Here is a 12,655-nt window from a genome sequence, read left to right as displayed (position 1 = left end):
TTTGCTCTATGACCAGGTCCCCCTGAAAGCCTGCAAAATCCTGCACGTACAAAGCCCTGTGCTAGGTTCCAAGCAGGGCACAAAGATGAGTAGGATCACATCTGTGTGCTCCAGACTCCTGCTGTCCTGGAAGGGGCAGACGTGTAAGCAGCTAGCGTGACAGCGAGCAGAACGCTGCAGAATGCGAGGCCAGAGGAAGGCACCGCTGTCCATGGGGGTGGGAGCAGCTAAAACTCCATACCACAGAGTTGTTTGAGGAGGTAGAAATTCTAGGGGGGAAATTACTACACATGCTTTACAAAAAAACATTAAATACTTAATTGTCCAGGTTATTAGTGTTCTAGGATTTCAGAGAGCGGTTGCCGCAAAGAGAAGCAGCAGCTTTAGTCTCTCGCCTTTTCTTGGAGCGATTCATGGACATTTACCCAGGATCCCCAGCTGAATGTAAAACTTTAAATGCTCAAGTGCAACATCGGTTTCTAACCATATCAGCGGTGATGTTGTACCATGTGGGCAGCGACCACGGAGCATGGCACCTGGAGAGAGAAAGAGCCGGAAGGAAGCTCACCACAGAGTCAGCAGGACAGTTAGTGCTGTCTGACCGTCTTCAGGGTCCTGGTCGGATCAGCAGTAGTTTCTGCTGGGTGGAATTTGGCTGAGCACTCAAAGCCAAGGTTAATTGGTCATGGCTAAGGCAGGATTAATTTTGAAGTGAAGGAAAATGGTTTTGAGTCAAGAAGCTCAATTATTAGTTGTACATTAAGCAACGTGTAACATATTTCTCTTTACTTTGCAACGAAAGTGTAGATTCTAGAGGAAACATAGTAAAGAGCCCTGGAGAAGAGGTTAGGACAGAGTGTCCGAGCAAACACGTGGCAGGGTGAAAGTCTGTTGGGAGTCCGGGACGGAGGATGGCCATAGAGCCACGTGACAGACCTGGGAGGACCTGCGCCTGCTGGTGCCGTTGCCCCAGCTGTGAAGGAGCCGGAGGGAGCCCCCTTCCCAGGAGCACTTAACCGCACAGCTTGGCGCCCTTCAGACGTTTTGGTCACTTGGCTCTTGGTCTTCCTCCCACCTCTCCAACTATCCATCTCCAGCCATTTTGCTGGTTCTTTGCAGGTTCCCTTGCCTTTCCCCTTGACTGCCCCAGGGCTTGGGCTCTGGACGTGCTGTCTTCTCCGGCTGGCCTCACTCTCTTGCGGATCTCATTCAGGCCGATGACCTTACCTTCGTCTTACATGAACAACTCCCAAACTTGTGTCTTTAGCCCAGATCGCACCTCTGAACTAGAGACTCCCCTAGCCAGTTGTCTACGCAGCCTCTCCATATGGCTGTCACAGACTCCCAGACAGACCGTGTCCAAAATCCAGCTCCCCACCCCTCCGCCAGCACCGGTCCTCCCTCATTCTTCACCGCATCAGGTAATGGCGACACCTTCCTTCTAGTTCTCAGACCACGTGCCCGGCTGCTGGCCTGTGGTGTTGCCTCTGCCTTCCCAGCATCTCCCAGACGTAGCCCCCACTGCAGCCTCTGTCACCGAACCCACTGCTCGTCTTCTGCCTGCTAACAGCTCCCCTCACTTCTGCCCTTGTCCTCGTCTGTGCTCAGCAGGGTCTATCCACACTTGAAAGCCCGCAACTTGCTTTTATCCCACTTAGAACACAGTTCGAAGCCCGCACAGTGGCCTTGGAGGCCACTGTGGTCTGGCCATTTCTGCTCTGACCTCATCTTCTCCCCGTGCCCATGGCTGGTCACATGCCGGCCACATGGGGCAGCTGAGTGTCCTCGCGTCCACCGGGCTCACCGTGCGAGGTTTTGTGTTTGCAGTTCCTCCTCCCTGGAACCCTCTTCTCCCGCCCTCCCCTCCCACCGCCGTCCCCTCACCCGCCCAGCTGGCTGCTTCTGCCCTCTTTGGGTCTTTGCTGGAGTGTCTCTCCCCCAGCAAGCCCTTCCTCCATTCCCTCCTTACAACCACTGCCTCTTCTCGCTGCGGCCCTCTCCCTGCTTTGTTTTCTCCGTAGCACCTAACCCTGCCTGAAACCATCACACACACACACACACACACACACACACACACACACACACCGCTTCACCTGTTTGTTCTCTGCTGAATCTGCGGCTGCGCGTTGTGGGCCTGCAGCGACGCGTGACGTGACATTCACACATTTATGGAATGAGTGGCTGAATAGTGCGGAAGACCAGTTTTGAGAGTGAACAGATAAGGTCATAGGAAGTCCCGGTAAGTGCTCTGAAGGAAGCAGGCCCTGAAATAGAAAGTCCTCTGGGCTGGGTGTCCGAGCTGACCTCTGAGGGGAGCCAACAGGAACGGTTCGAAAGTTCCACGATGCCTTTGTTAATTCCTGACAGTGTTGTTTCATAGAGCCTTTTGAGGGGCAGCTCGGGGAGAAGAGGGCAGGGTAGAAGTTGTTTGCTACCCTTTGGCAGTTTGGTAGGATTTTTTTGTCCTTTAATTTTTGACAGATTTTTAATTAATTCAAGGTTTGGTTAGAGAAAAGAAAAAATTCCCAGTTCTCCTCGGAGGTCACTTGTCACCACGTGAACAGCGATGGCTTTACGAGTGCGTGTGTGCTCACTGCCGCACGGTCTTCCCTCGTGTGGCCTGCGCAGCTGCAGAGGGGTGTGTGGGCCGCACGCACGGCCCAGTGCAGGAGCACAGGCAGAGCGCTGCTTTCCCAACCAGGAGCGAACTGCGGCGTTCTCGGCAGCCGACAGACCGAAGTGCAGAGGATCTAACTGTGCTCAGCATATTGAACTTTCTGGAAGGTTGGAGGCCTGGAGGGAACCAGGAGAATTTCTTGACGTTCAGGAGCTATTCTAGCCTTATTATTTATTATTCTCACCCCAGTTCCCAGATTATCCGTCCTTCCCATTTGTCTCTTCTTAAGACCATCCTGAGTTCAAGCCCTGCCTTTCTGTCTGTTCCCTTTGCTTCCTCACTTCCCCATGCCTCACACTGGCACCCCGGGTGACCAGCGGCCCCCTGGTGATGTCACGGTGTTGTCTGGCTACAAGCTGCCCCCACCCCCACCAGCCCCCACCTGCTGGGGTGATGTCAACAGCGACAGCCACGACTCCTCGCCAGCTGTAGCACCGACTGAGCTGATGTGCCGCTGGACGCTTAAAAAGAAGAAAAGATAGGATGTTATAGGGAAAAAAGAGAATTTGGGTTGTTAAACTTTAGGAAAGGAAGGGTAAAGAGTAATTTGGAGTTCATCGTTCATGTACTCTAAAACCACTGTTACAAAGAGGAAGCCCATTAGCATTAAATTCTCCTTGGCTAGTAAAAAGGCTGTATGCTGAGACGACCGCATGAGAGAGTTGTTTTCTGGTCTTAGGAAAGAACTTTCCAATTAGGAAAGTGACTTACACGAGAGTGCTCTATCAGGGAAGGGTGTAGACATACTATTTCAAAAGCCTAAAAAAAAATAGCACCTTTTAAATAGCATTGAGAACCATTTGGATAGTTCCATTGAACTACTGTACAAACTGGAGATTTTAGCAAACCATATGATTTTTTAAAAGATTTTATTTATTTGACAGAGATCACAAGTAGGCGGGGGAGAGGGGAAGCAGGCTCCCCGCTGAGCAGAGAGCCCGATGCGGGGCTCGATCCCAGGATCCTGAGATCATGACCCCAGCCGAAGACAGAAGCTTTAACCCACTGAGCCACCAGGGGCCCCAACCTTATGATTTTTTAACCATAGCTCTCTCTTATTAGGGAATAACCAAATTAGCTCAGTTGAGTATATATTGCTGTGTATGAGAGAGTTGGCCACTTTTGTCTGTTTTCTAAGTGTTCAGTGTTGGGGAGCCCTGCTGCCCCGCATGTGCTCCGACAGCCCGCGGACTCTCTCTCTCTCCCCAGCTGCCTCCCTCCGGGCGGCTGGACTAGGTGAAGCCTCTGCCACGCAGAACACCAACTTCAAGTCGGTGTTTCTGTCAGCTTCCAGGACGGCAGGAATGAGGGGTTGGGAGGACATGACGAGTCTATGGCTGTTCAACAGTGAGAACAGGAGAAGTAGAGCCTCATTCCTAATGCTTCAAGTTCAGCAGCTGCGGAATAGGTGTCTGCTAACAGTGACTTAGCTGGCGAAATAGAAATAGGACACAAACCCCGGGGAGACGCTCACCCCTTTCTGTTAGAGCAGCGGCCTCACTGCCCTTCTTTCCCGCTGATGGGCCGCCCTCCAGGACATCCGCACAGCTGCACGTGCCCGACAGTATGCATTTCCAGCTCTTGTTTTTTTTTTTTGTTTTTTTTTTTTGTTTTGTTTTTTTAATATATTTTATTTATTTATTTGACAGAGAGAGAGTTAACAAGTAGGCAGAGAAGCAGGCAGAGAGAGGGGGAAGCAGGCTCCCTGCTAAGCAGAGAGTCCGATGTGGGGCTCGATCCCAGGATCCTGAGATATTGACCTGAGCTGAAGGCAGAGGCTTAACCCACTGAGCCACTCAGGTGCCCCTCTTGTTTTTTTATTTTATTTTTTTAAAGATATGTCCATGTGCTATCATAAAGATAGGTTTGTGTAGATCACACTGAATCGTTACACTTGCCAATGAAAATGCCAGTTAATAGAAATTTAAGAAATCCCCATTTGAGTGTAAGAATACATCTTGTTTGTCCTTTTTGATGCAGAGAGGAAAATGATTTTTACACAACATGTTTGTCAAGAAAGGCCTGGAGTTAAAGACCCTGAGATGCATGAGGCATTCGTATCTCTAACCTCCAGCTCAAGCTGTAGAGCTCGGTATATGGGTATGATTCGCTCATTGGGGGATGAGGAAAGTGGCCTTGATTTTATTCCCACTGCGGTCACTTTACAGAAATAACATGAATGTTCCTGGAACAGTGAAAACATTAAGAAAACATTAACTTCTGGGTTTGAGTCGGTTATTTCTTCCCAGCGATTTAATAGTGTTTTGCTGTCCCATGCCGTCTCTTAATGCATCTAAACCGGTGTTTAACTTGATGCTTCTCTGTCAAGATTTAATTACATTTGAAAATGACAAAGTAGTTAAAACTTTGGTAGACTTCAAAAATATGAGTGATGTTCACCACAGAAGGATGATTAGTAGAGTTTTCCTGGTTTTATTTCACAGGTGGATATCCAGGTAAGATCAATGTTTCTGCTTAAGATCTCATGATTTTAGACTCACCTGCTTGGATAGGCTGTCGGTTTGCTGTAACGTTTGATCGTGTGCATGAATCCCTAGTGTAACATGTGAAGTTAAGTTCGTTGCTGATTTAAACTTGGTTCTTATTTTTAGAAACACAGATATATTGAACTTTATTTTTAACAAGATTAACTTATATATTTTCTAAATTGAGCGACTACTAGAATTACATTTATAACAAATACAAAGTTGGATCTCACTGCTGAAAATTATTAAATAGTTTTAACTATGAATTGAACTAAACTCAACCAAAAGAGAAATTCTGACTTTAAAATTGTGACTGGGAATTGGAAGATCCTGTTAAAAACAAAAACAAAAATCCTAAACCATCAACCTAACATCTCCTCTGACAAGACCCAGTAGACGCTCAATAAAATGGCAGCCACGCTGCTTACAGCGCAAACGTGCAAAGGCGTGTGAGGCTGACTAGTAACAGAAAAGTGTGCTGAAGTTTGCTTAACACGTTAACTTTAACATCATTTCAGATGTGGGTTTTCTTGGTCTATTTTTCACTCTTATCATTAAATCTCAACCTCCACTTTGTTTTGAGGGATCCCAGTGAAGGCGAAGCCAGTGGCCGCACAGACACCTCAAGGTGAGGAGCCACTACCAATCTTCGCTGCTAGGCCCCCGTCTCTGCAGACGTGCTTTCGAAAGACGTGCAGGACCTAATAAATCTGAATAGAGCTAATAACTAGAGAGTATGTGCATTTTACGCTGTTATATCGGGATGGGTTTGCTTCACGTTGCCTAGCGTTTAACGAAGTGTGAGTTAGTTCACTTGAAGTTTGCGTTTTCTCAACATTGTTTTGACTTGTATGCTCTGTAGAGAAGTAGCCTTCCTGTCCTATCAAATGTGTCCCAGCAGAAGAATTAGTGGATTAGAATGGACTGATCCTTTTCTCACTAAAATGATGTAACTGGAATTAGATAACTCGGAACACGGAGGTGGCCAGGCTATGTAGGAAGGTTGGATATTGGGACTATTTCAGGTGAGTGTGCAGTGGCGGACCGCACTCGCAGACGCTCGCCCTGCCTTCCTCCATGGTTTGTGGCATCAGGCGGTTCCTGTGTGTTCCTTCTGACGGGGGGTCCCAGCGCAAGCCCAGTCGGAAGCAGGTGGGGGGTCCCGCCCCCAGGGTTTGAGGTTGGGTTGGGGGTCGCTGTGTGAGGTGCTGGCGCTGCTGGTCCGGGGCCCGCGCCCATGGCGTGTTAGTACTTGTGTTCATATGGACAAACGGGGAAGTCGAAGAAAGGAAGGCATTAAAGTGTTTGGCGTGTACGCCAGCCTGAAAGGACCCGTACAGATCTCAGAACCTGGACGAGCAGCTCCACGGTAGGACAGATGCCCCAGCTTCATTCAAGAACGAGTTTTACCGACCGAGCACAACCTCCAGTTTAATTTCTACCTCTTAAAATTAATTAAAATAGGAAGTATAACGAGCTTTGGGAAGACTTTATCAAGCATTCCTAGGTGATCCTTTTTTTTTTTTTTTTTTTTTTTTTTTTTTTTGCAAACTGCTCTATTTGGTCACAGTAGTTGAAATGTCTTTCTGTTGAGTTAGGTGCCCGAGTCACCATGGTGGGCAGCTGGAGGAAGGGGAGACAGGACAAATAGTTGTGACTTTCCTCCTGCCTGTGAAATAAACATGAAGGACGTTTGTGGTAGCCCCTCCCCTCACTGAGTCGTGGCTTCAGAGACCCTTGTGTCTCATCCCGTCTTTCCACGACATTTCCCTCTGAGACACGTGACAGTACAGAGAGTGCCACGGGTGGCCGCTGGTCACTGCAGCTTACCTGTCTGTACTCTGTCCTTTTCACAGGACTGCGATCCCTTTCTTTTGTTGTTACTGGGTTTTGTTTTCTTCTTTTTTTTCTTTTTGCTTTTCAACCTTGTGAGTGCCTACTGCCTATAACTAGCCGGTCATTCAGTTCTCACAAGAGCCCGATGAAAAATATCCATATTCTACAATTGAGGAAACTGCAAGGGGCAGGAGGCCCTGTCATGCCAGGGACGTGGCGGGGCACACTGGTGAAAAGCCGGGGCTCTCCAGCCAGACCCTGGGTTTGAGCCGTGCCCCACCACTTGCCGAGCTGTGTGACCTTGGGCAGTTGCTCTAACTCTGGAGTCGTTAGGGTAAGTGAGTAAATAATGCATGTTAGGCATTTTGAACAGTTCCTGGCACCTAGTAAGTGCCCAGTAAGTGTTCGCTGTCTAAGTAGCATTAGCATTTTCAGGAACCTTCTATAGTTCCCATCCCCAGTGGCAACGCCTTTGAGATACATGTAGAAAAATGACCTTGGTGGAATGGAAGAAAAACTGCTTCCTGATTTTTGTTTTTTCAGCTCATTAGCTCTATGACCTTAGAAAAGTACTGTAAGTTTCCTAGCCACCGGTTCTGTTTTTAAAACGAGAGTTCAATCACGTGTTCTCCTGGGTCCCTTCCAGCCCTGGCATGCCGATTCCATAACCGGAGCTGTGCATGTGGTTCTGATAAACGACTCTCACGAGATCTGCAGGCCCAGGGAGGCCTGCGATGCAGTGGCTTAGCGTCCGTGAGCCAAGAGAGAATGAGAGAGAAGATAGTGAAACAAACACTGTCCATATTCGTCTAATAGTCTTGAGAAGTTCATTTTCTCTACTTCTTCCTTTCCTGATTTTCTCAAACTTGCATTGTTTGCAGAGATTTGGGCTAAGGTACGTAGGAATGAGGAAGAAAACGTGCATAGCAGTGTACACAGAGAAGTGCGTAGTGTGTTATTACATGCTAACTTGACATAAAGCGTACACATGATACAAAATGTTCATATCATAGGTTATAGACTCCTTTCAAAGGTTATTTTTTCTTTAAATCACATATAAATGAGCTAAATGAACAAGTTAAAATGGCAGCATCTCTATTTGGAAAATTGCTCCGGAAACTGAATTACAGGGTCTTCTGAATCATAAATGATCTATTTTACCTTTCTGGGATGATTTGAAATAGGTTTTCTGGTTCTATATTATTTATGGGAGACCTACAATAAGGACAATTCAGTCAGGTTGAGTCCCTTAACAAACGTGTCCGTCAGCTCCCATGTGCCCAGCACAGCTCTGGAGGCCCGAGAGAGACCAGGGAGCAAAACAGATGAGACTCCGGGCTCTCCCAGAAGTCACAGCCCAGCGGCAGAGTCGGACAGGGAACAATAACTGTCATAGCTAAACTAATCAGATGGTGTATTAGGGGAAAATACAGTATACGAGAATGTAGCAAGGGCCATAGAGGAAACACTAGAGCAGGGGCGGGGCGGTGGGTCGCCCTGCCGGGAGGAGCTGAGGGTGCCCGAGGCTGGTCAAGGTTTACCGCAGGCAGAAAGGGAGCAGAGAGCTGAAAGAAGGGAAGAATTGGCGGTGCAGCTCCCTGAGGAACAGCCCCTGTGTCCTGAGCACAGCACGGAGGCCGGTGCGTCTTGAGAGGAGGGAGCAGGGAGGAAGACGGTACGAGACGAGGGGTTGGAGGCAGGAGCGGGGAGGTGTGGGCCACATGGAGCCTCACAGAGGCCGGTAAGGATGACTTTAGCAAACCGTTGAAACCCCGAGAGGGCGTGACATCTACTTCCCCGTGTGGTGCGACCTGACGCCTTCACCTCCTTGCAACGCAACACCTTGGTCAGCACGATGCGGTGTCAATAGTCCCCTCTGTCGCCATTACTGCTAGCCTTGTCCCCAGTCCTTTTCCTACCCAAAAGAGGTAGAGAAAAGGGGGAATCTATGTTTTTAAAAGTATGTATTCGTAAGGAGAATGTTAGCGGTTCCTGTTTGTGTAAAGGTACAGAAGATGGAGAATCTGCCTCTGCAGGTTAAGCAGAGAAATTATGGAAGGAGCTGAGAAAGCGTTAAGTTCTTCACTTTCGGCCGTAAACTCGTTTGCCACAAACAAGGCCAAGGCAGATGGCGTCCCGGGGTCTGTTTTGGGGACAACGAGATGACGCAAACATTTGTATCTACCTGAAGGCAGTCTGTAAATTGGGTAGTTTAGACTCTGAGCGATGACCGCTTAGGTTTCATGTGTGATTTGATGTCTCTGCTGAACGCGGTTTTTGTTTCCATTCTCTCCCTCTGCCCTCTCCCTCTAGAAGTACGTCAGGGGAACCAAAAGAAAGAGACAAGGAAGAGGGTAAAGATTCTAAGCCACGTTCTTTGCGTTTCACGTGGAGTATGAAGACCACTAGCTCAATGGACCCCAATGACATGATGAGAGAAATCCGCAAAGTGTTAGATGCAAATAACTGTGATTATGAACAAAAAGAGAGGTTTTTGCTTTTCTGCGTCCACGGAGATGCTAGACAGGACAGCCTCGTGCAGTGGGAGATGGAGGTCTGCAAGTTGCCGCGCCTGTCACTGAACGGGGTCCGCTTCAAGCGGATATCTGGGACGTCTATTGCCTTTAAGAACATCGCATCTAAAATAGCAAATGAGCTTAAGCTGTAAAGAAACTCAAATGTACAGGATCAGGGAAGATACATTCACGTATGAGGTCCAGTTTTGAATGTATTGGTAATGCCTAACGCGATTGGCCTGTGAGTCTCCCACCCTCCCCACCATGTAGAAATTGCTCTTCATGCAATAAGGACATACATAGTTAGGGACTGGACGGCTAGAGTCCGTGTGAAGTATACTAAATATCTGTAGCTAAAAAAGTAGGTTCACATGTACAGGTAAGTATATTGTGTATTTCTGTTCATTTTTCTGTTCATAGAGTTGTATAATAAAACAGATGATTGCTTAAAGAACTTGTATAGTTGTCCAGATTTCTGCACATAAGTGTATGACGCTTTCAGTTGGAGATGTTCTTCCCTGTTATTTACATTCTGGTGGGTTTTTTAAATTCTTACCTCCATCATGCAATTTTGAAAATTGTGTCCAGAATTAAAAGTGCACAGAAATAGTCTTTAAAATTGTAGCATGGACTTTTAAAAATTATTTTTTAAATCCTATTTAAATTTAAACCAGAAGCTGATAAATAGAGATCAGCTTTACGATACACAGAATTACTCCTGCTTCTCTTCGCTCTCCTCCTTGTTCTCAGACAAGGTGTAGTTGAGAAAATACAAAATGTTTACAGTGTTGGCACTTAGAGTTTTTAAAAGAAACTACATGAAAATAATCATTGCTTTGCCTTGAGCTATCTAAGAAGTGCTGGGGAAAAAGTTAAACCCGTATCAGATTTCTTCGAAACTTCAAAGTGTTTTCTGGCCCACTGCTAAATGTAGCAGCAAAATTAAAAAGAATCAGTACTCCATCTGGCTATTATAAATGTGAACTCACTTAGGTTTGCTGCCTCCTGAATACCGCGATGTAATTGCGGAAATAGAGTAATAACGGGACCGTCTCATAGCACAAACTCACCCTACAGTGTTGATCAATGCGTCAGTGAAGAAATAATGCCACCTCAGGAACTAACTGGCGTTGGGAACATTTACCTTTCCTCCTCCCAGCCTCTTCGTCCACCCCCGACACAGTAATATCTGTAAGTACTTAGGAGACTTTGGAGCAAAACCTACTATTTATAACAGTGTATTATTGATTTATGCTTACGTGGTTGTTGAGTTTGTTCCCAGGTAACCTGTTTGTTTTTACTATTTTGCCAGATTTCTTGTATTTATTCCACATCGTTATGCCTATAATGTGCAGCTTTGTAATTGGGCATTTGCCTCCTTTTCTTTCATAATTAGTGATAAATGTGATGTAAAACCACTAGGAAAGGTACCTTTTCATACTTGTTATTTTTTACGGAATTAGCCTTGGAGGTTGACTGTGCAATGTTATTTAATGTTGTAATTACTGTAATATCAACATATGGGCCCCATGTGCACACTCCTGAGAAATGGAAAAGTGTATTCAAATTTTATCAGTTCAAAGGAGAATAAAGCTGTGATAAATACTGTAATTCTAACCTACATCAGAAAGCTCCATGTGTAGGTGACGTGCCATTCCGTAATGGCGTCCAGACTAGGGTGAATTTTACATTCTGTACTGTACTGTGACGTAGCTTTCTTCTGTAACAGTTCTGTTCTAAAATGAAGTGTATTTTTGCCTTAGCAAAAGATGGTGTTTGGAAAAAAAAAAAAAAACAACCCTGTGTAGCCCCTCTTTTTAACCTAGTGTTCATTCAGAAAAATTGATGCAAATCTTTATTCACTTTCACTGGTGCACACTGAAATTTTACTTGAACAGTTCTCATAATAAAGCACTTGTCTTCTGCTGTTTATCAGAATGTGAATTACCTGTTTTCTGGCACAAAAATATTCTGTATGGGGAGTTTATTTCATGTGTTCTAAATTTAGTTGGCAGGGGGTGGAACTATGTAGGTTTTCAAAATGTCATGACAAGAAAAATTGACTCTTTTTATAGGAATTCCTAGCATCAAAACACTTAAAAAAAAAATAGCCATCATAGAAACTGATGGGGGGGGGCGTTTGGAGGGCAGGGGTTGGTTTCCTTTTTTTGTTACATTTTCTCACTCTGGTTAACTCTTATATGTTTGTGGCAAGGAACTTTACTTCAGTATTTTTTATGAACTAGAAATGAAATCTTGATATTCATTTCAGATTTTCTCATTTTATATGACAAAACTTTTTTTTGAAGAGTTAGAGGAATTTTACGATATGTTTACGTAAATAAATACCGCTTACATTCACTGGCTATGTGATATCAGGGTTTCCTTGGTTTCTGTTTAAATATTATTTAACTTAACATCCCTAATATTAGATTAATTATTTTGTAGAGACCAGGATACCATATTGAATTTGATAAATAAAAATTTGACAAATAATAACATGAAATATACTCAAGAATCTTGACCCAGTAATATTGTCTAAGGTAGGATTTGATTTAAAACCTGATGGGTTCCTGGGTGACTCAGTCGTTAAGCATCTGTCTTCAGCTCAGATCATGATCCCAGAGTCCTGGGATCAAGCCCCACATAGAGCTCGCTGCCCAACGGGGAGCCTGCTTCTCCCTCTCCCTCTGCTGCTGCCCCTACTTGTGTTCCCTCTCTCGCTGTCTCTCTCTGGATCAAATAAATATCTTTTTTTTTAATTAAAAATTTAAAAAAAAATAAAATAAGGGGCACCTGGGTGGCTCAGTGGGTTAAGCCTCTTCAGCTCAGCTCAGGTCATGATCTCAGAGTCCTGGAATCAAGCTCCGCATCAGGCTCTCTGCTCAGCAGGGAGCCTGCTCCCCCTCTCTCCCCACCACTGCCTGCCTCTCTGCCTACTTGTGATCTCTCTCTGTCAAATAAATAAGTAAAATCTTTTAAAAATACTACTACTAATAAAATAAAACCTGGAAAACCTTGGGGCACCTGGCTGGCTCATTCGGTGGAGCATGCAACTCGTGATCACAATGTCATGAGTTTGAGCCCCACATTGGGAGTAGAATTTAAAAAAAAAAAAAAATCTTTTGGAAGTGATTTTC

The 12,655-nt window shown here is 45.7% G+C and overlaps 1 protein-coding gene across 3 annotated transcripts in view; it reads left to right on the top strand.

Annotated features, from left to right (window-relative positions):
- MARK1 (microtubule affinity regulating kinase 1) overlaps positions 1–11,453 on the top strand; it is a 115,669-nt gene extending 104,216 nt beyond the window's left edge. The window contains exons 17-18 of one of the 3 annotated variants that reach the window (XM_045982877.1): positions 5,756–5,791; positions 9,313–11,453. In XM_045982877.1, coding sequence (XP_045838833.1) covers positions 5,756–5,791; positions 9,313–9,667 — 391 coding nt within the window. In that variant the 3' untranslated portion in view covers positions 9,668–11,453. Of the gene's footprint in view, positions 1–5,746; positions 5,792–9,312 lie in introns of all 3 variants that reach the window. The other 2 variants (XM_045982876.1, XM_045982878.1) reach the window with 2 other exon arrangements.
- Positions 11,454–12,655: the final 1,202 nt, after the last annotated feature.

The sequence above is a fragment of the Meles meles genome, chromosome 17 (assembly GCF_922984935.1).
Source record: "Meles meles chromosome 17, mMelMel3.1 paternal haplotype, whole genome shotgun sequence".
Taxonomy (NCBI): Eukaryota; Metazoa; Chordata; class Mammalia; order Carnivora; family Mustelidae; genus Meles; species Meles meles.
The sequence above is the reverse complement of the archived record's forward strand: the minus strand, read 5'-3'. Positions and strand labels throughout refer to the sequence as shown.